General features: G+C 38.1%; 2 protein-coding genes and 1 pseudogene across 5 annotated transcripts; 1 reads left to right on the forward strand and 2 right to left on the reverse strand.

Moving 5' to 3' along the window:
* Nucleotides 1-263: 263 nt before the first annotated feature.
* Nucleotides 264-1,842, reverse strand: LOC126633395 (probable mannitol dehydrogenase; annotated as a pseudogene).
* Nucleotides 1,843-7,133: 5,291 nt separating this feature from the next.
* On the forward strand, nucleotides 7,134-11,565 carry LOC126623240 (elongator complex protein 4). 4 transcript variants are annotated; one of them, XM_050292062.1, is made up of 9 exons: nucleotides 7,134-7,290; nucleotides 8,345-8,564; nucleotides 8,697-8,923; nucleotides 9,028-9,097; nucleotides 9,195-9,351; nucleotides 9,943-10,021; nucleotides 10,271-10,430; nucleotides 10,509-10,600; nucleotides 11,145-11,565. In XM_050292062.1, the coding sequence occupies exons 2-9, from the start codon at nucleotides 8,432-8,434 to the stop codon at nucleotides 11,310-11,312; spliced, it is 1,086 nt and encodes a 361-aa protein (XP_050148019.1). In that variant the 5' UTR covers nucleotides 7,134-7,290; nucleotides 8,345-8,431; the 3' UTR covers nucleotides 11,313-11,565. The 4 variants fall into 4 exon arrangements, with proteins under 4 accessions (XP_050148019.1, XP_050148033.1, XP_050148026.1 ...); XM_050292076.1 differs by having other exon boundaries at nucleotides 8,724-8,923; XM_050292069.1 differs by having other exon boundaries at nucleotides 7,141-7,290; nucleotides 8,351-8,564.
* Nucleotides 11,566-12,281: 716 nt separating this feature from the next.
* Nucleotides 12,282-14,147, reverse strand: LOC126623237 (probable mannitol dehydrogenase). Its single transcript, XM_050292048.1, has 5 exons — nucleotides 13,966-14,147; nucleotides 13,764-13,877; nucleotides 13,118-13,631; nucleotides 12,848-13,001; nucleotides 12,282-12,678 (listed from the first exon to the last, which is right to left on the reverse strand). The coding sequence occupies exons 1-5, from the start codon at nucleotides 14,061-14,063 to the stop codon at nucleotides 12,473-12,475; spliced, it is 1,086 nt and encodes a 361-aa protein (XP_050148005.1). The 5' UTR covers nucleotides 14,064-14,147; the 3' UTR covers nucleotides 12,282-12,472.
* Between the last annotated feature and the right edge of the window lie 7,364 nt (nucleotides 14,148-21,511).

A 21,511-nucleotide genomic window follows, 5' to 3' on the forward strand; every position in this document is an offset into this window, starting at 1 on the left:
GTTCATAAAATTAAAGGAAAACTAAAGAAAATAGTTTGAAAACTTTGAGTTTTAACGATAAGGATAAAATAAAGGGTAAAGTGAATAGTACCATGTTTGACTTTTTAGTGTAAAAATGTGACTTTTCGTTAAAGTGAACAGTACCGCGGGCTTTTTGTTAAAACTCCCTAAAATTAATCCTTATTTCCAATTCTACATAAATTGGTGGTCTATTTCCAAATGGTGGGCTGCGGAGGTGCAAAGAACTCCAATCTGTTGATTGTTCAATATGGAGAATTCAAAGTGTTTGCCACATCAATGACAAAGCGGTACTTAACATCAGCCTTGGCAACTCTTTCAAGTGCGGTGTTGACGTAATCCATCGGAATAACTTCGACGTCCGCTGTGATATTATGCTTTGCGGCAAAATCTATCATCTCTTGTGTCTCTTTCATTCCCCCAGTCGCACTACCAGCAATAAGCTTCCTCCCTATCAGAGATTCATCAGATAATTTTTCTTATAGATATGTAAATATCGATATGGAGTTTGGATAAATTAGAAGAAAAATTGTTAGCAAAACTAGCATGGGGGCAAAATAAAATGAACTTACCCAATTTTAAGGGGAAAACTGGAAGTTCAGGAGGTTGAACTGGAGCACCCAGCAGAATTAGTTTTCCATTGGTGTTCAACAACTGAATCAATGACAAGAGAGGGTGAGGAACCGAAACTGTATCGATGATACCGTCCATTGTATCCATGGCAGCCTAATTTCATGTAATCGCATGTATGTAATAAACACCGCCTTATTTGGGCTTTGTTACCAAATATTCAATTAACCCAAAAAAAGGAAGTGGATTCTGCTGGTTAAATGCAAAATGTCAGATGTTATATATAACCTTCAATTGCTCCGGGTCATGACTAATCAGAAATTCATCCACACCAAGCTGTTCCATGGCTTCCTTCTTCTTATTCGGAGAAGTACTTATTACAGTCACCTTTGCTCCTACAGCTTTTGCAAACTTCACGGCCATATATATGACCAAGGCCACCAAGCCCTACAACCCCCAAGTGCTTACCAGGCTCTATGAGTCCAAAGTATCTCATCGGGCCGTACACTGTGATCCTGGCACAGAGCATGGGAGCAGTACCTTGCAACGACAAGTTTTCTGGGATTTGGACCGCAAAGTGTTCAACTACTAACTTGTTGGAGTATCCACCAAATGTTCTTGGTCCGTCTTTGTTAGGATTGTTGTACATCCACACCATTTTGGGGCAGTAATTTTCCGAGTCCTGTGTGCAGTTGTCACATGAGCGACATGAACCCACCATGCACCCAACTCCAGCCATGTCTCCTACTTTGAACTTTGTGACATTGCACCCAACCTTTGTCGCTTCGCTTACAATCTCATGCCTACAAAAAATTATGATGTAAATATTAATAACAAAAAGAAAAAGTACTGGTCATTCCAACTTGGTCCTTAGCAAAGTGAAGGTCCGAGGGGCAAATTCCACAATATAGTATCTTGATGTTGATGTCATTATTACCAGCAGTTCTACAGTGTAAAAAGAAACACACATGAAGAAAACTCGTTACTACTAATGAAAGTTGTATATCTTATGCATCAATAATACTAGAGTTGTCAAACTTGTCACCAAATGATATGCCAGTACACATCGTCATAAATGAACAGTAAAGATGAAAAACTATGATATTAGTTGATGAACAAAATTTGATCACCTATGTAGATAATCGAGTACCTCCTGGTGAAGTGGAACGGAGAGAGAACTTGTGTGGAATCTCTAGCAGCCCATCCATAGGCTTTCACTGCTTGCTCTTCTGCAACTGATATTTCTTGAGACATTATGTTTAAGATATTGTGTATCTCTGTATTTGAGAGCTAATGTCAAGGGAGATCGAGTGATCGAAAAGTATTGAAATCACGAAGAGTTTGTTCAGTTTAGCTGCGTTAGAGTTTTGTGGTGTGTCTTTGTTGGGGGTTTGCGAACGTATTTATACTGTGTGGTTGGGTGACATGCAAGAAATGCAACAGTGAACGAAAATATACATGCTTCCGAATTTGTGAGTTAGCAGTGACCGCTGATTCAGGTCGGTGGACATTTCTGATTTTGTTCTCCTATTCACCCTTCCTCAAGCCAAAGAATAAAGACCATAAGTTGACCAAATCAATTGGACGACTCTTTTGCTGATTAGTATATGACATATAGTACGTTTTTCCTAGTGAGAAAATTCTGTAACTTTGATGATGCGCTGCTGTTTCTTTGAATTTTGCGAAGCTGCAGCTCTTTTTGGTTTTTTTGTTTTGTTTCTTATATGGTTTGAGTTGTTGATGGTATAGCCGATGGAGGAGGAAGAGGAGAAATTATATATCAAAGAATTAAATCAAATATTTAACAAGGATATATTATAGAAAGTGTTGACCTATATTGACTTAGAAATGCCACATAATCTGCTATGTAATGTGCCATGTCATCAATAATACAGTTGAGAGTTAGTTAGGATGGTTATATGTGGCTTACAAGAGAAGGAAGTTAGTTAGGTTATAAGATGTATACAAAGGATAGTTCTCTGTTAATCTGGTGTACTGAGAATCCTTTCAATCAATACAATTCTTCTATCTTCTTTTAATTCTTCTCTTGAGTTCTTCCTTTCATCTTTATTTTCTGCAATGCTAATGCTTCTGTTAAGAGAAAGTACAAACTTTAAGTGCTTTTTTATTTAACTATTTTTTGTTAAAAACCAAACACTTTCATTGAAAAACAATGACACAAAACCAAGTACAATAAATAAGCCTAATACGTTTGCCAAGAAAAAAATAAAAAAAATAAGCCCAATACAATTGGGGATAGCCAAAGCCACAAACAACAAAAGGGCAGAATATATAAAAAAAAACCCTAAATCCTATCCTGCACAGTCATAAATCCTTCGCAGTTGTCGACACAACCACCCTGCCAGCAACCATAAGGGTAGCAGTCCCAAGAAAACCAACTCGGCATTGAATTCGATGAAGGCATCACATCACAAAAATTTCCAACCCTCAACAAAGAGAACTCCTTAACCAAATTTTGCCACCAAAACCGTCACACCGGAAAAGAATCACCATTTTTGAACCCCTAACACAAGCCCCAGAAAGGAGAACCAAAAACGAAACAAATGGAAAGGGATTGGGGCTAAGGGGGCATCTAAAATACCCTCGCTTTGGACTAAGCCGCAGCACGCTTGACCCTGATTTTTCGGCATGCCAGTCGGGGGCGGAGTTGTGAAGGGAAGGTTTAGATTTGATGGCCAAAATAGGTGAGCCGCTCCAAGTTTTGAGCAAAGGCTGTGGAAGGAAAGGCATGTAAGGGGGAGTAAATGAAGAAGATGGAAGAGTATGAGTGTTTAGGTTGAAAAAAGAGGCCCGCATGATTGGGATTAGAAGTGAAGAAGCCAAAATGGCAAAGAATGCCAGCAAACAGCGATGAACGCTGGGAAAACAAGCCAAGACCTTTGAAACCAACGACCAGAGACACCAAAAGAAAAGGCCATGGGCATCATTACTAGAAAAAGACAACAAAATGAGAGAAAAACAATAACAGTGGGTTGCCATTGTCGATGGCGAGGTGATGGAACTGGGCTTGCGCGAGAGAGAGAAGGGGGGAGAACAGCTACTAGGATTTTGCCTTGTACGTCATAGAAATAATTAGAGTATAAAATAATTATGGTTGGTGTTTTAGACACATGGTGCAATTGTTGAAGTGGGGGTAAGGTTACTTTGGGGGGTGACCAAAAATGGACTCTTAGAGCAACTCCACTAGAGGCTTTAGCTTGGTGGACAGGCGACCCAAAACACCTAATAGCCTCCCTCGCTTGCTCCAGCCCATGCGGGTGATTGGGCTCGGGAGAGTTCCGTTGGACAGGCCTAAGTGCGAATCCATAGCTCGAGAGCCTAAGGGCCAGGTGATGCATGGTTGACGTCAGCCACGATAATAAAAAATTTGTGTCAAGCATGTAGGGGCGCGTCACCGACAGCTTTTCGGTTGGTGGGGCCCGTAGCGCAGAGTTCTAAAATCTTACTGTTGGTGGGGCACGTGGCGCGACGTCGTCAGTTGGATTTCAACGGATAAATTTTTTGAACCTTTGGATTTCCAATGGTAAAAAAAATTTCAAACATCCCCCCAACGACTAGATGACGTGGCACAATAGTAGCCGTTGAATTTCAAATCAACGGTCCACGTTATTCGCCTTTAAAAATTAAAAAATAAAATTCAAAAATGTTACTATTGTGCCATGTGGCACAATTTGGAGGGTTGGATTTGAATTTTTTTTTTCAAATCCAACGGCAGAAATTAATTAAGTTACTAAAAAATTAATAAAAAATCCAAAAAAATTAAAAAAAAAAGATTTTACTTTTCTATAAATACCTTCTCATTATCTTCTACCTTACACCACAATTTCATATTTTCTCAAATACTTTCAACCACATTCCAATCTTTCTCTCAAAGTTTCAATCCAATTGGTTTCCAATAAAATGACTAATGATGCATATACGAATAGGATGCTTATTAAAGATGTTACTTTGTGTTCTAGTTGGGTTAAAGTTACTCATGATCCAATTATGGGTAATGAGATGCAGTGGCGAGAAATGTGGAGTCTTATTCATACCAATTTTCTTGAGAAAATTGGTGGAAAAAAACCAAAGAATCGATGTCCAGTCGTTAGAGAATACTCAGCCAATCGTTTAGTCTTTGGAGAGATGCATTGGCACAAGCTAGTAGTAATCTTCAAAGTGGAGAAAATTTAGTGGATCAGGTAACAATATATTATTTATTTGTTTGTACTTAACCCAAATTTACATTAGCTACTTTGATTATAATTATTTGTTCTCCCGCATTGTGCAGACACTTCAAGCACAATCTTGGTATAATGCTAAAACCAAAAACAAAAATAAATCATTCACCCCGTGGGAATGTTGGAATATTGTTAAAGATTGTCCTAAATTCAGAGTTGTGCAAGTCGATCCAGAAGTTGTCATGAACAGCACCCCTTTACACTCTACACCCGATCATGCCTTGCATGTTCATGAAATCGAAACAGAAGAAGTGTCGGAAACGCCCACTGTCAATTTGCCGGGCATTATGCACATATGGGTCATGAAGTGCAATATATCATTGAATGAGCATTTCATTGTAATGTTCATTCCTTTGTAATGGCTTATGTTGCACGGGTTATTCGGTGGCATCATTAGCACAATATATTTGTGTTCTGGAATTGTTCAACGTGTCTGGCTCATCATATTCATCAACGACATCATAATCGTACTCATCTTCCAAAATCATGTTGTGAAGAATGATGCACGTCATCATGATGGATCAAAGTAACTCTAAATCAAACATTCTGGCAGCACCCCTGACAATCGCCCAACGAGCTTAGAGGATACCAAAACAACGCTCCACATCCTTCTTACACTCCTCTTGACAACTTGCAAAGTGCTTTTCCTTTGCAATTCGTGGACGTGGCACTGTTTTGACAAACGATGACCACCTTGGGTAAATGTCATCTGCTAGGTAGTATGGCCTTTGGTACTTATGTTCATTGACCCAGTACGTGACTCTTGGTACCTTTCCTTGCAGGACATTGTTGAACACTGGATTGGGCAAGAACATTGAGGTCATTTTGAGCTCCCGGAACACTGAAAAAAAACATGCCAAATCCATGTATCAAATGATGTCACCGGCACCAAAATGATACTTTTTGCTCATTTTATGTCCTCATAAGCTCCTTGCCATGCACTTGAACAGTTTTTCCAGGTCCAATGCATACAGTCGATGCTTCCAATCATCCTAGGAAAACCTCACATCTTGCCCTTCTTCAGAAGCCTTTGCAAGTCCATCTCAGTAGGTATCCAGAGGTACTCTGTGGTGTAGATAGATTCAATTGTGGAGCAAAACCTCATAAGGGACTCAAGAATGGTTGATTTCCCCATCCTCGCTATCTCATCCACTTGGTTTGCAGATGCTCTATATGTAAGCATCCGCAAGACAACAATAATATTTTGCTCAGGAAGAAGACCCATAACACCAAAAACATTATTCTTTTGCACAAAGTAAGAATCATGGTTGCAAACAACAATTATGATTTTGTTGAACAAATGTCGTTCCATTCTAAAACGACGTCTAAAGTACGTATCAGGGAATGCACTGTTACGAACAAAATAATCATCCAAGAGATTCATATTTCGTCGTTGCCTGCTTCTATCAATGTTTGCGGAACGGCTGGGCCTGGAGATCTGAGCAACAACTTGGATTACTCGACGGGAATGTGAGGTTATATGGCTTCTTGCTTCATCATCTCTCCTTCTACGCTTCTTATCCTCATCCTCTTCCATATTATTTTCACGCACCTGGAGATTGAACATTTCTTCCCCTTGCTTAAACAATTATTTCTCTTGATCATAGATTTCCCACAACATCCTTGAAGAAGACATTGTAAGAAAAAAACAGAAACTATGAATAGTGATAAAGATTTTGATTTTGGTGTGTGATTTCTTAGGATGGATGGTGGGTTATATGGAGGAAAAAGAAAGAATTAGGTTAGATAATGTCACGTGGCATGCCGTCATTAGTTAAAAACCTGATCGAAATATATTATCAAAGATTGTAAACAAATTGTGACACGTGGCGCGATGTGATTAGTTAAAAATCTTATCGAAAATCTATCCTTAACGATTCTGAAAAGGTGACAACATGTGATATGACGACATTGGATAAAAATCTTATCGAAATTTATCACAAAAAATTGTCTTTTCGGATAATGACACGTGGCGCAACGAGAACGATTAAAAATCTTACCCTAAATTACAAATAAAATTATTTTGTATTATTTTATTGCCTATTGTCATGACTATTCAGTTTAGGGGTGAAAATTCAAAAGACAGTTACTGTTCATTAAAGGCAGTAACTGTTAACTGGGGGGATTCAATCGTAAGTTGCCCTAAGGGACCTTTGCAATGCTGGAGTTACTCTTACGAAGCCACTTGAATTAAAAATTAATTTTTATCAAAAACTTGAATAAAAATAAATAAATAAGAAAAAGTAGGGAATACGAAAGGGCCGGAGTACATGGGCTGATACAATGTTGGGCTTCTTGAACGGTCTCAAAAGTCAGTAACATCCCACAGGGACGATGCGCAGTTCAACACCGTGGGGTTTTGCTGACTTCTGTTTCGAGCGAGAAGCGAAAGCAAAGCGAAGGAATCAACCAACTGATCGGAGTGGACGTCGAATTGAAGTCCCCAAGAACAGAAAGCCGGGTGAGACTCCTGAAGTTTAATTTACCACAGATAGCTATCCATATAAATATGTATGTATATCTATGTCTCTGTGTGTATGTGTATCCGAGTCTGGGTTTAGATTGCGATGCACACCAACTGTTTGATAGAAGGAACTTGATAGATTAGGCGTACCTTATTCTGGAAATAGTGATTCCTTTTGTCAAACCCTTTTGGTTGGAATCAAATTGTAATGCTCTAAGTTATACTAGAAGTAGAAATACTAGAACTCCAGCATTCTTCTCGAAAAGGGTCTCGGGGTGGTTGTATGCCCTTTTGTCGGTAGGGTTTGACATGGTACTCTATGTCCCTTTGGTTTTTACTTATGCGGTTGGCTGGTGGTTGTTCTTGTTGAAAAAATGGTCTCTCTACGTGGTTGTAGCACTAGACACAGAATCCCTGATAGCTTTAGCATTAGAGCAATACCTGAAGAGATGAAATCTGAGCTTTTCTTATAGGCCTTGTTTGAGGATTGGCTTGGCTTGCACAAGCCACAAAATTCAGTGAATGTCAGAATGAAATTTTGGATTCCAACTTGCATGTTTTGTCCAAATGAACGAAGAAGATGGAGACGTCATTAAGAAAACTATTCTCCTAATCCTCACAAAAATGGTAGGATTGAGAGGGACAAGTTTTCATCATGGCTTCTCCATCTTGTACCTTCGTTTGGAGTCTTGGACAAAATATGCAATTTGACATCCATATTTCTCTTCAGCATTCATTGAATCTAGTGGATTGTCCGAGCCAACCCAATCCTAAACATCAAATGAGTCCATAAACTTTTAGTATTAGCCTATAGGTGGAATGTAAGACCTTTGGATGGAATCCCATTGTAGTACCTGGGTTAATGCTCTGAGTTATCAAATATCAGAGTTCCAACTTTCTTGATGAGAATGGTCTCTATGTGGTTGTAAGTCCTCTTGTAAAGATTCAACACGAAACTCTATGTTCATGTAGCTGTTACTTATGTCATTCAGTGAGGTTTATTATACATCTGACAACATTTCTGAAAATTTTTGCTTCCTGCAAATCTTAGCTGCAGGTAATCAGGACAGGCTACAATCCTCATCTCCTGATATTTGGGAGCTGTTAATTGAGAGCAGTAGATAGTGTTTCTGCAGCCATGTCTGCAACCAAGACACGGACAAGTAGCTTCTCTCGGAACTTTCTGGCTGCAAACTCACACCAAATCCCTGGACTAAAGCATGGTCCCAATGGCATAATGTTTATTTCATCCGGGATACCAGACCTTGACAGTAATCTTCTATCTATAACATCAAATTGGAATTTGTTAAACTGAGATGGAGTGATTAGGTAGGATATTATTTCTTTTTGTATTAGTATAATCTTATTTAGAAATTTTTTATACTGCTGTCTTTGGTCTGTAGAGATTTTAGGTGGTGGGTTTTCTCTAGGAAGCCTAGTTATGGTGATGGAAGATGCAGAAGCACCCCATCATATGCTTTTGCTTAGGAGTTTTATGTCTCAAGGACTCGTCCACAACCAACCCCTTCTCTATGCAAGCCCATCCAAGGAACCCCGGCAATTTCTTGGTACTTTGCCTAGCCCAGCAGTACCCAAAGATGACAAGTCTAGTCATCGAGATCCTGATGAGGTTGTTCTCTTCTTCAGCTCTTCTGTACACGTATTTGTTCAATAGTTTGGTTTGTTGGGTGAACATTAAGAAATTAATTCTCCTATATTCTTCTAAAATTTCAGGAGAAAGGGTTGAGGATAGCTTGGCAATATAAGAAGTATTTTGGTGAAAATCAACAGAGTTTTGATAGAGGTTGCAAGTTTGTTCTTATTTTATCTAGTACAAAATATGTCTTGTTGGCTCATGGCTGGTTTAGATTTCAAAAGCAGTTTGTTATGTTGTTGTCCAGATGGAAAACATGAGTTCTGCAATGAGTTTGACTTGCGGAAGCCCTTGGAAAGGCAATTTTTAAGCGGCAAGTGTATAGATTGCGTTAGCATTCAGGATTCTCCAAATCTGATTACCCTTCATGACCGTTGTGCAACCTTTTTATCTCAATTTTCAAGGTGGAGTACTGTACTCTTATGCTTTCCTGCCTAAAGGTTGCTTATAGCTTGGTGAAATTAAATGCATATAAGTTGGTTTCTCACAATGTCAAACTAGCTTTGTTCTTAGTGGACACGAATATTTAGTGAGTCTACGTTCTTTTTTGTGTGCTTGTGCATGTGTAATTTGGTTCAATGGTTTGGGTGGGGAGGATAAAACATATGCAGCCACCCTGTGTCTGATATAAATCTTTAAATATAAATGGCTTTGGTGGCTGATTTTGGTAGCTTATACAAGTAAAGAAATTATTGCATACCTTTATTTAGTTACCGACTATGTTTATAAGTTATGACCTCTCTTATCTTAAAAGCACATGAGTTCGCCACCTGATTTTGTGATTCATTAGTTTCTTAATTATTTTTAAAGGCTTCTTGTATAATTTTTTTAATATGAGTCCTTAAGAGTTCTCATTAAAACCTTGCTAATTGGCTTGTAATGATGCCATCTGTAAGGCTTTTCGGATGGTCATGGTTGTATGTGTTTATATTTTATTCAATTTGTTTTTATACTTGATCTTAACATTTTCTCCCTTCTTTTGGCTGAATATGCAGAAGTGATGGCAGCATTTCTTCTGTTGGTCGTATTGCAATTCAATCATTCTGTGCTCCACAGTGTGAATATACCGACATGGTTTGTGGCGCTGCTATTTGCTCTTACCGTTTTAATTGCATTGGGCCTCTGATTTACACCCGCTTCTTGGTTCCTTTGCTCTGCAGTTTTGTTGTTAGGAGTTTGTATGCCTTCTCCTTTTTGAAAACTTTTATTAGAATAATATGATAGATAACGACATTTCCTTGTTATATCAAAGTCTTTGGAATTTTATGCTGGAAGCATGATGAATATACTACTTAAGTTGAGCGTAGTAATGTCGCATTGCAGGAATGGGACATGCTTTCCTTTCTTAGATCTCTAAGAGCCATGGTCAGATCTTCAAATGCAGTTGCTGTTGTGACATTTCCACCTAGTCTTCTTTTGCCATCCTTCTCTATAAGATGGCAGCACATGGCAGACACCTTGCTATCGGTCAAAGCAATTCCAGGTTAATATCTGCGTTCACACTTGTTTTTGCACTGTCAAATATTTCTCCAATAATAATCCACATGAATCATCCATTCAGACGAGGACAAGGAATTGGAAAAGCTCCTTACTGGTTACCAGGACATGGTAGGGCTTCTCAATGTGCACAAAGTAGCACAGAATAACACACAGGTACTGCAAGACTATACTTCTACCAAGATCTAAAACTGTATGAATCAATTTCTGTCTCTCCTTTTTTTTTTTTTTTGTTGCAAAAATGAATAGCATTTATGCACTTGCCATGAATTTGTAAACATGCACCTGCATGACCCACCACCCAGTCATCCTTAGAATTGCTTTGGTACTATAGCTCTTCCAGTTAACTTAGATTAAACGCACGCACGCCCATATTATAGGGGACCTTTGCACTCCCCTCTTACAACACCACCGTCTGGCGTTGTGCCTCGCTGTTGGAGCCCACTCCTTGTTACCGCTACGAAGCAACCTTTTATCCCCGTATCATGGCTTTTTCTTCATCTTGCAGTCACATTGTTTCACTTAGAGTAGCCAATCTATGTTGGATTTAAGATGTTATGAAAACTCAAGAGGTTAAAACTAGAATAGAAGGGGTTCAAATGGAATAACTGATTTGGAAATCAACTTCCTTTCCTGTTCTGTTGCTTTTGCTTATGTGATTTAGTTTGATTATTATTCATGGTTTCTACTGTGTCAGCAGGTTCCTGTGATCCTTGAGGCAACAACGTACTCAATGAAGTTGAAAAGGCGGAGGTTTATGGTTTTAGAATGTCTAAACCAAGCCCCAATCGATGATTCAAGTGGGAGTTCGTATGGCACTTCGGGTAGTTGTTCTGTCTCCTCCAAAACTGGGGCTCTTGATTTTTAACACCCAACTTATATTCCTCTTTTGAGATGTCACTGATAAAAAAATTTCAGCTTGTAAACTCAACTCTAAGAGTCAGCCATCAACCATGATGGCAAATAGCTCCTTGTGTTTCTACAAAATGTTTTGTTTTATCGAAGCAGTCGCAAGAATTAGAATTTTGGAATTGTTTATTTCTCTGATCAATGTTTCAACAGGTCGTGTTTTACAAGTTTGTGTCTACTTAGTTCAATGGATGTATTAGTATTTGCTACAACACCCATCTTCTTTGATCAACATTCTCTCCAGAGACGGCCTCCCATGTCGCCCACCCGCCCCATAGAAGTCCCAGTGCCTGGTCGGGGTCTGATTCATTCCATTTTGACGGGTGCCTTTGCAGCGGTTGTCTTTGAATGGATGTCCTCGTCTAGGCCTGGCGACTCTTCTGTTGGCAAGGTGGGGTTTATTTTGTTATGTTGCTTGGCAGCATTTTGAGGACGAGAAAGATAAAATCGAGTCATACTATTTCAAGATGGAGATTGACGAATGTGGAATGCTTGACAATTTCTTTTAGGCTGATGCTAAGTCAAGACGTGGTTATGACCATTTTGGTGATGTGATTGTGTTTGACACTGCATCCAACACCAATGTGTAGGGGTTGATGTTTGCTCCTTTGTTAGGAGTGAATAATCAATCAAACAACGATATTGGGTTGTGGATTCCTGAAAAAACGGAAAAGACCAAGAGCTTTGAGTAGTGGTTGAAAGAATTTCTTAAGGTTATATCGCGTGAGCCGCCAAAAGTCATACTTACGAATCAATATGGTGCCATAGCAAACAAATTGTGTCGTTGAAAATCCAAAAGTCACACTTAAGTCTCTTGTTTGCTAGGAGTACGTATGGGACTTGGTTGATCAAGTTCTTGAAGAATCTTAATGAGATCACTACAATAGTCACCAACACGAGCTCCATTTTGCTTCCTGGTGACTGACCGTTTGCAAAGATCATAATCTTGTTTATTCATTAATTCAAAATACATCAATACATTCCGCAACATAAGAAAACCAGAACCATTCTTCAGAAAAGAAAGGGGAAAAAACCCGAAAAAGCTACAGCTTGAATGCGAACTCAATTTCCATTCGATCTCCCAAGGGGCATCAGTTCTACCAAGCATCGATGCAAAATCTACAAGGTAGACTTCAATGTGTTTCCAATATCGATGACAAATCGATATCTGACATCTCCTTTAAGAAGGCGCTCCATGGCAATGTTCACATAATCCATTGGGATAACCTCAATATCAGCTGTTATGCTGTGCTTGGCTGCGAAATCAATCATCTCTTGCGTCTCCTTCATGCCCCCAATGCCACTCCCAGCTACTATCTTCCTTCCTGCAATTGCAAAATGCACTCTTGTAAAGAAGTTGCCGCCCAAGACATTATACAGTTTAAAAAGTATACACTTCATACCACAAATCCTACATCCCGCAGTGGAAATATATAGTTGTATACAGGAAACAAAAGTAAACATGTCGATGCATTATTTTTTATGCATGCTTACCCACGAGCAAAGGAAAAACTGGAAGCTCAAGAGGCTTCTCTGGTGCTCCAACCATCACTAGCTTTCCGTGAGACTTCAACAAACCAATCAAAGGCAATAGAGGGTGGACTGCAGAAACCGTGTCAATGATACCATCCAATGTGCCCATGGCAGCCTAAAAAATCCACACAAAAAATAAAAATAAAAACAAGAAAACGGTCAGTCACCCCTACACACTTCAAATCAACTTGAATCACTACACAAACTTGTTTAAATTAATAATCATCTTACCTGCATTTGATCTTCATCGTGGATGACCAAAAACGAATCAGCACAGAGATGTTCAATTGCTTCATCCTTCTTATTAGGGGAGGTACTGATGACAGTCACCTTAACCCCCATAGCCTTAGCAAACTTGACAGCCACATGGCCTAGACCGCCTAAACCCACCACACCCACATGCATACCGGGTTTGTCAAGTCCGAAATATCTCAAAGGGCTGTAAGTTGTAATCCCCGCACATAGGAGAGGAGCCGCTCCATCAAGGGGAAGGGTTTCTGGGATACGGACTACAAAGTGCTCATTGGCGACCATGATGTCAGAGTAACCTCCATATGTGGGGGTTCCGTCGTAGTACTTGGCACCAAAAGTGATTATCCATTCGGGGCAGTAATTTTCAAGATTGTTGGTACAATTTTCACAAGATGTACATGATCCCACCATGCTTCCAACACCTACCTTGTCTCCGACATTGAATTTTTGTACTTTGCTCCCTACATCTGTCACTACACCAACAATTTCATGTCTGCATTGTCCAGTTCACATTCCATTAGTTTTGGATACCAAATCCAAATTCAGATACTTACATGTGTTCATTCTACAATGTACTATTTGACATCAGTACTTGTAGCATTTAAAATGAAAGTTTAGTATGTACCCGGGAACCAATGGATAGGTAGAAATTCCCCAGTCGTTCTTGGCCATGTGAAGGTCCGAATGACATATCCCACAGTATAACACTTTGAACATCACATCTTTCTCGCCCGTTTCTCTGCAACCAAAAGAATGCAATTTTTAGAGAACATATAAAAGCATTGATTAAACAAGAATTTGATGAGGGAGTTTGGATTAATATTGACCTTCTTGAGAATTTGAAGGGAGAGAAAATGCCAGATGAATCCCTGGCAGCCCAACCAAAGGCTTTCTTGGGATGTTCTTGTTCTGCAGACATCACCATTTTTCCCTTGATTAATTTGTATCTGAGCTTTGGCCAGTAGAACGACTGACAGAGAGAGAGTGGGAATTGCTAGATTTGGGGAGGGGCTGGGTGCTATTTATATGTATATGGAGTTTGGCTGGGATGACGTACCGGATGAGCGAAATCGTAAGTCAAAAGCGGGTCTTCTAAATATTCCATTCTTTCTGAACTTTCCACATGGTTTGCTGACGTCATCCCATTGCATTGCGTAATGGCTTACCTCTAGAGAAAATACCGATCTGCATTGCGTAATGGCTTACCCTGATAGCGAAATCGTAAGTCAAATGTTTGAAATCTTCAATTTGAGTTCGAAATCCGTTGAATAGTTTGGGATCATCGAATATATTTTGACGTGTTATCCGACTTGAGAAGTAAAAATTATCTGTCATCTTATGTGGTACCGAAAATATATAAAAGAAGAAATCAATTCATTACTAAAACACGGTAAGACTTTATATATTAAAAGAATAATAATAATAATAAAAAAAAAGGAGACTTTGGATGCGGTCCCTAGTTATGAACAGTCTTTGACTGAAATCTTGTTGGTTTTCAATTTTTGATCCAAGTCCCTGAAATTAATTGATAATTTATTTCTATGTACGTTACTATATTTTTTAAATTAAAAATTAAAATTTATAGTTGTTTATAGCAATGAGACTTTAAATAAAAAACCATAATTTGTGGGATTAAAAATATTAAAATATAAATATACTATTGTGTGTGTGTGTGTGTGTGTAAACATGGGTACATTCATAAAAAATAACCAAAAAATTATTGTATCAAAACATGGGTACATTCTTCAAAATAGGTACATTTAGCAAAAATAAAAATGGGTACAAATAAATAAAAAAATATGGGTACAATACAAATAAAACTTTAAAAAATATGGGCACAAAAAGAAATTAATATATGGGTACAAATTAAAACTGAAAGGAAAATTGGTACAAATTAAAAAAGGGTTGCAAATTAAAAATGGGTACAAACTAAAAATAAAAATATATGATAAAAAATTTAGCCATAAATATAAATATACTAATTGTAACATTTTTAATATTAAATGAATATATTTAGAAATAAAAAATATTTTATTATTGAAATAATTAATGATATTATTAATACAAAGGACCTTGATCAAAAATTGAAAAGTAATAAGGTTTTAATCAATAGAGTAGTAAAAATAAGGATGAAAACCTAATTACTCCTAAAAAAAAAGTCTTCATGCAAAGAGCCTATCCTTCCACAATAGTATGTTGAGGAATGTGGAACTCCTGGTGGCAGCATTATGCATAATCCATTTCCCCTAAATTTGCTGCTTTTAGGGGTACTTTTTAATTTGGATTTACCAAATTAATTTCTAGATAAATTATTCTATTCCCTCTTAAGTAAATATCAAAAAGTGAATCAATGATTATTACCACAAGTGGCTAGTTAGCATTTTTCATTCTTGATGGACAGTGGAGACCGTTGAAATTCTTCGATATAAAGCTGGACTCTTTGGTTAGTGATAACTGTGGTCGAAAAGAGAAAAAGAAAACGAAGAGGGAGGTAGGAGTTCTCAAATCGATGTGCTTAAAGATCCAATTCAAGTTAAAAGGAAATGAGCGTCGAAAACAAGTACAAAAGAGAAGCGAAGTCAATATTAAAGACACACCAGTGGTAAATAGAATTGTCCACATCCAGACACAGGTATGCAACGAAATTAATCACCGATTATGCTTTGCCTCACAATATATTAGTGGTAGTAATATTTAAAACAACTTTGGATTGTTTTGTAATTGTCTAGGTCTTGCACGACTGAACTCGAAGAACACACAGAGGGCACTTCAAAATAAATAAAATTAATATTAATGTATAAATATGAAAAATGTGAAAGCATATATAAATGCTCGTAATTGCATCCTCTACGCTTAAATGATGGTTACATGGTCGTTTATGACACACCCCGACCCAGAATGTCGACTTGGACTTCGGCTGACACCTGAAAAGTGACGAAGCCATAAAGTGTAGTGATGTGGAAAATGTGTATAAACTTAAACCTAAAAGTGCCTAAATATAAGAGTGCGATGTGTGCGAGAATAAACCCATTTCACACGTAATATCAAAGCATAAGTAAAGTACAGTAAGGTAGGATGAGAACCGTACCATTGAAGGTAACCATCTATACCAAGATTTGCCAAGAATCCTCGTTGACACGAAAGTTCAGCCACTAAAACTTAGAGGGGTGAAAAACAAGAGTATGTGGGCCTGAAAATAAATCTTTGTGAAAATCTTTTTGAAAACATAATAATCTCTCGCCATAAAACAAGTATAGTTTCCAAAATATACATACTACATATAGTATGAAAATACTTACCAAAGTCAGCAGTATCTCAAGAATGCAATACATCATAAACTTTCGTAAATAAATGCATGACGTCCGTAAGTGCATAATCTCGCATAAGAAAACATATCATAACAAATGCAAATCGACACATGCTGACACACAAATTCATGTAGAGATATTCTGATATGATCAGGACTGGGTGTAACAAAGACATAGGCTCTTGTACTACAATCATGTGAAGACTGGCACTATGCACAACACATATGAGTCCTACTTGCCTATAGCAATCTAGGATAGGAGTGGCACCTACAATGCATCCAAAGTGAGTGTAGAGTGCGATGTGCATATACACGTAAAAGTTTGGCCCTGGCCCGGGCGAGTACTGACACTAGTGCAACAAACGATGAGCAAATAAGATACATGTAGTCATGCCACAGTGATTCGATAACTCCAGTCAAGATTATATTATTCATGAACATAAATATAATTAAGGCATCCCGTAATTGTAAGCTTACCTAAGCATCCCGTAGGATTATTTCATACTTTCCCAACAATGAGGCATTTCTTATGAACGTTAATTTAATTGTGGCAATCACATAGATAATTCATTACTAGATGTATAGATGGAAACTAAATAAATATATGTATATATAAAAAAAAAGACCCACTCACAATTCATGTTGTCGAGTCGAACCCGCCTCGTAGTATCGAGAGTCCTTGCAATGTGTTTCGCCTAGAAACGAAACCATTTATGTAAATACTTAACGTACTAATGTATAAACGCATTTTTGTACAAAGTACGGCTAATAAATGAACTATTTTAAAACGATTGAATTTTGGAAAATGGACAGCGGATTCGGGTTCATTACGTCGAGAAACCTAAGGAAGGACCTCGGGTTCCTCCATGCACCGCCGCACAGGCCGCCAAAAGCCGCTGCACAAGCAGCCATGCGCCACATGCGCCGACCACCCTCATGCGTCCACACGCCTGCGAGTACGAACATACTCGCCTTTTTCGTGAAACACAGGTTCGGCCTTGTTTTTGGGCCAACTTTCAGAGCTAATATCTAGCTCAATTCACCACAAAAATCAATGATTCAAAAGCCATTTTGAAGTTAGGAATGTAGGGAACAAAACCATACAAAGTGAGGCCGAGTTATTGTCGGCGTTGGCTAGAAAGATGATCTGAAAGTGGCCAAATGGTGACGGGTTCTTGCTAAAAATCTGGGGAATTTCTTCCCCCGTGTCAGTTTCGTTATAAACCTTTACCAAAATGCCTGAGATGGGTCATAACTAGGTTCTGATCAATCTAAAATGAAGGTTAGAGAGAGTCTCGTGGCTTACCTATGTCAAAAATGGCGAAACTCGCTAGAAAATCCCTTGAATAATGACGGTGCAACAGTGCAGTTTTGTGTCCCATGGCTGGGTTGAGTTAGACGTCCATGAATATGGCTTTCTAGGTTTGAGGATCTGTAAATCTTTTCAGGGTGGTAAGGTTGATGGCAAGTGGTTTATGACCGCTAGTTCTCTGTGTTTACAGAGAAGGAAAGGATGGGAGATGAGAGTGTTTCAAAGAAAGAAAATAAGGAAAAAAGAGGGAAAATATAAGTAGAGGTGGTGGTCTGGAAGGGTGGTTAGATTGCTCTTGATCTTTTGGCCTCTCTGTTTTCAGAGATGAATATGGCGATGAGGGGGAAAGCTGACAGAGATGAGGAAGTTAGAGAGAGTTAGGTGAGAGAGATGAGAGATAAAAGGGAGAGGAGTGAAGAGAGAGAGGTTCCGGATTGTGGAGAAATTTTTAGTTGTGACGGGAACACGGATGGTACACCACTTGTTTTTATGCAAGTGGTGGAAAATTTTAATTTTTAAGTTATTAACCTTTTAACACACATAACTCATCATTTATATAGGGACACGTGATGTACCATCTTGTGTGACAGTCACACTGAAAAATCTCTCGGAATTGTTGGAAAAGGAACATACGGGAGAGGTTGGGAGTCAATATAGGCCCCACAAGCTTTAAAAATCTAATAATAAAATAAATATATAATAATTTAAATTTGAATAAATAAAAAAAATATAAAATAGTAATATTTACAAAAAGTATTTTTCGGATTCGTAGTCCGTAAAACCTTCATCATAACTCCAATTTCGATTATGCTCAAGCCTATGTGTTCATGCCGTCAAGTACTTCAAGAATATGTAAATTAATAGCCCATAAGTGTCATGAAAAGACAGTCAATGAAAGTCAATGCCCTCACCTCTAGGGGCATTTTCGTCAATTCAAACTTTAAAATTTATAAAATTAGGGACGGGTTGTCACAATCTACCCATCTTAAAAAAAAATTGTCGCCGAAATTTAAAATCATTTGCTATACATAATATATTCCAAAAGGTAGGAAGAAAGTATATATAAGGAAGGAATCAAGCTAGAGCGATTGCATAAAATAGAATGTCATATTGTTGCGATCAGATTGCAATGATTCCTCTTTCATGCCTCCAAACTCAAACTTTTATTCTCCTTTAGTACAATACTATAACATACTGCTTATATAAAAACATAAAATCGAAAATATTTATATATGTATAATAATATCCCGTCAAAATACATATATAATAATGTAAAGTTAAAGTAATTGTACTGAAATTAAAACTGAAAATAGAATATTTTTCACCTACGCACTCATTGCGTCACATACTCCGAAGGTAAGTGTGTAGTATCCTTAGGTCAAGCCAAAACAATAAATAAATAACTAAAAATGCAAACGTAAAAGGACTTACATGTCCACTTGCTTAACGAACTCAACGAATAAGTTATTGGTATTACGGTCTGCGGCCCGCAATACCGACGACTCACTATTGTCTCGATAAGCAAGTAACAAATTCCCGAGGGTGCAATATTACCATTATGCCCCCTATTGGGAAATACACATACAATGTCTTATCAAAGTCTCGATCGTGCTCACGTACTACCCTATCGGGCAACATCATTAATATTATAAAATTTTCTAAATCGTAATCTCGATCATTCAACTACTTGTTCGCAATACTCACCTATCAAACATGTATTGTGCATAAAGTCTCCATACAACGTTTCAAACAATGTCATACCCAAAATTGAAAATTCTAACCGTAGTTACACATAACTCTAACAGAGATAGGTGTCAGTGTTAAACATACTAAGACTGTAGAACAAATAAACGCAATATGTACACTAAGGTCTGAGTAGTTCATTGAGACTAACCATTAGTCTAAGGATGAAATGTGGTACTGGATAACAACTTTGTACTCATAGCCTTCAAGAAGACTTCCCTAGCCTTGGAAGTGAAACACATATCACGATGAGGTACAATAGTGACATGCATACCATGAAATCGAACAATGTAGTTAACAATGCCTTAACGAGCGGTTTCATATTGAATTTCCCTCGAATTTAGCAAAAACAAAGTAACTGGAGTGAATGCATGACATCTCGCTACAACGGTAGCTTTCGGATAATCAATCACCAATGGTCAAGATTCGTTCAGCAGAACATTCGTTGGGTGATTGAGGAATTAATGATAATGATAACACTAAAATTTAAGCTTCGAACGATTCTCCTAGACCGTATGTCTGCTTTAGAAACAATATGTGAAGGAAATTTTGTGAAAACATGTTCATTCGAATAACATCTATAGCATGCAATTAACAATTAAAAGGCGGAATCATGCGTGTATGCACTAAAAAACAAAACATTACCCATGAAATTCAAAGCCTAGTAGATTGGTGAACCTTAACTCAACTTAAAACAACATTTGTTAGTTGAGAAATTATACCTTTGTAGATTCCTCTTTGCATAAGCAAAGGCTAATCACCCAAAGAGAGGGCCTTCATTCATTGCATCTTAGATCTATGGATTTGGATGGATGAAATGGTTCTCCAAGTTCTCAAAATAGAGAACCTCTAAGTCTCCACACCAAGGTAAGATGTGAAGAAGAGATGAGTGACCTTGGAGGAGAAAGATTACTAGCTAATCCCTCCAAGGGTGGCCGGCCTCTTTAGAGAGAAAGGAGAGCTTTGTGTTCTCTCCAATTTTCTCAAAAGAAACCCTAAATGAATTTTGGCTATAAAGTCATATTCATACCTTTATTCATTGGAGTGGCAAACTTGTAATTAAGTCCAAAACCCACTCCTTTAACAAAATGGCCGGCCATAGGGTTTCATTGGGCTTTTAAGGCCTTAGTGAATTATTTGTCATTAAGTTGTCATACAAATTAAGTCAATGGGCTTGACGTTCGAAGCCCATTGGGCCTTGAGGCCCAAAACTATCCCGAGGTCTTTAACGAACTTATTCGTTTGATTAATTAACATATTAATTAATCCTTGCCATAAATAATTAAACCATTTAATTATTCTTACTCATCTCCATTGTTTCTTCAATCTCCACCTTACACGGTGTACGATCCATTAGGTTCCTTTTAGCGAGGCAGTGGGCGATTAAAACCATTTCAAATCAATTGTGAATTGAAACTTACTTTCAATTCTCCCCTTAGTGATTATACACGTTTAGGGCTTCCACAAACCATGAGTGACACCTAGCAGTATATCATGGTTACCCAAGCTAATCAGAAGAGGTGGAGAACCTATTCAGTTTAGGATTACAAATGCAATACGGTCTTTCTCTAATACAATACTCTTGACCACATTGTTTGGTTTGATGGTTTATTCATGTCTACTATCCAATGTGATTCGTGTGCTTATATGATTACCTTGAATGTGATTTGGAACAACTTCCTAAATCTCATTCATACTCTAGCCAGAGATTCTTTAATCATACCATAGAGTATTCTCCCCCAAACGATTTAAAGGTTAGAGATCCCTTGTTGCGCATTCACTTGCCTCCATGGCTAAGTGGCTTAACCCCGACGATGCCGTGGACACCTGCGGATGGGGTGACTTTGACATAATCAAAGATCAAGTACCTAACCACAAGATAACTATGATGCCTCAGGTCAAATGACTACTTTGCATTATCCCAACCATGAGTTCTCATGTGACATGAATATGAGAACTCTTCGTTGATCGTGTTCAGTGAACTCATTCGTTATTGAGCACCTACGTACTT

This window comes from Malus sylvestris, chromosome 1 (assembly GCF_916048215.2).
Source record: "Malus sylvestris chromosome 1, drMalSylv7.2, whole genome shotgun sequence".
Lineage (NCBI taxonomy): Eukaryota > Viridiplantae > Streptophyta > Magnoliopsida > Rosales > Rosaceae > Malus > Malus sylvestris.

Coding starts and splice junctions, on each gene's coding strand:
- LOC126623240 (XM_050292062.1), top strand. CDS start 8,432: ATGTCTGCAACCAAGACACGGACAAGTAGCTTCTCTCGGAACTTTCTG. Junction 8,565..8,696: donor CGGGATACCAGACCTTGACA/GTAATCTTCTAT, acceptor TTTGGTCTGTAG/AGATTTTAGGTGGTGGGTTT. Junction 8,924..9,027: donor GTCATCGAGATCCTGATGAG/GTTGTTCTCTTC, acceptor CTAAAATTTCAG/GAGAAAGGGTTGAGGATAGC.
- LOC126623237 (XM_050292048.1), bottom strand. CDS start 14,063: ATGGTGATGTCTGCAGAACAAGAACATCCCAAGAAAGCCTTTGGTTGG. Junction 13,632..13,763: donor ACCTATCCATTGGTTCCCGG/GTACATACTAAA, acceptor TGGACAATGCAG/ACATGAAATTGTTGGTGTAG. Junction 12,679..12,847: donor AGTTTTTCCTTTGCTCGTGG/GTAAGCATGCAT, acceptor TTGCAATTGCAG/GAAGGAAGATAGTAGCTGGG.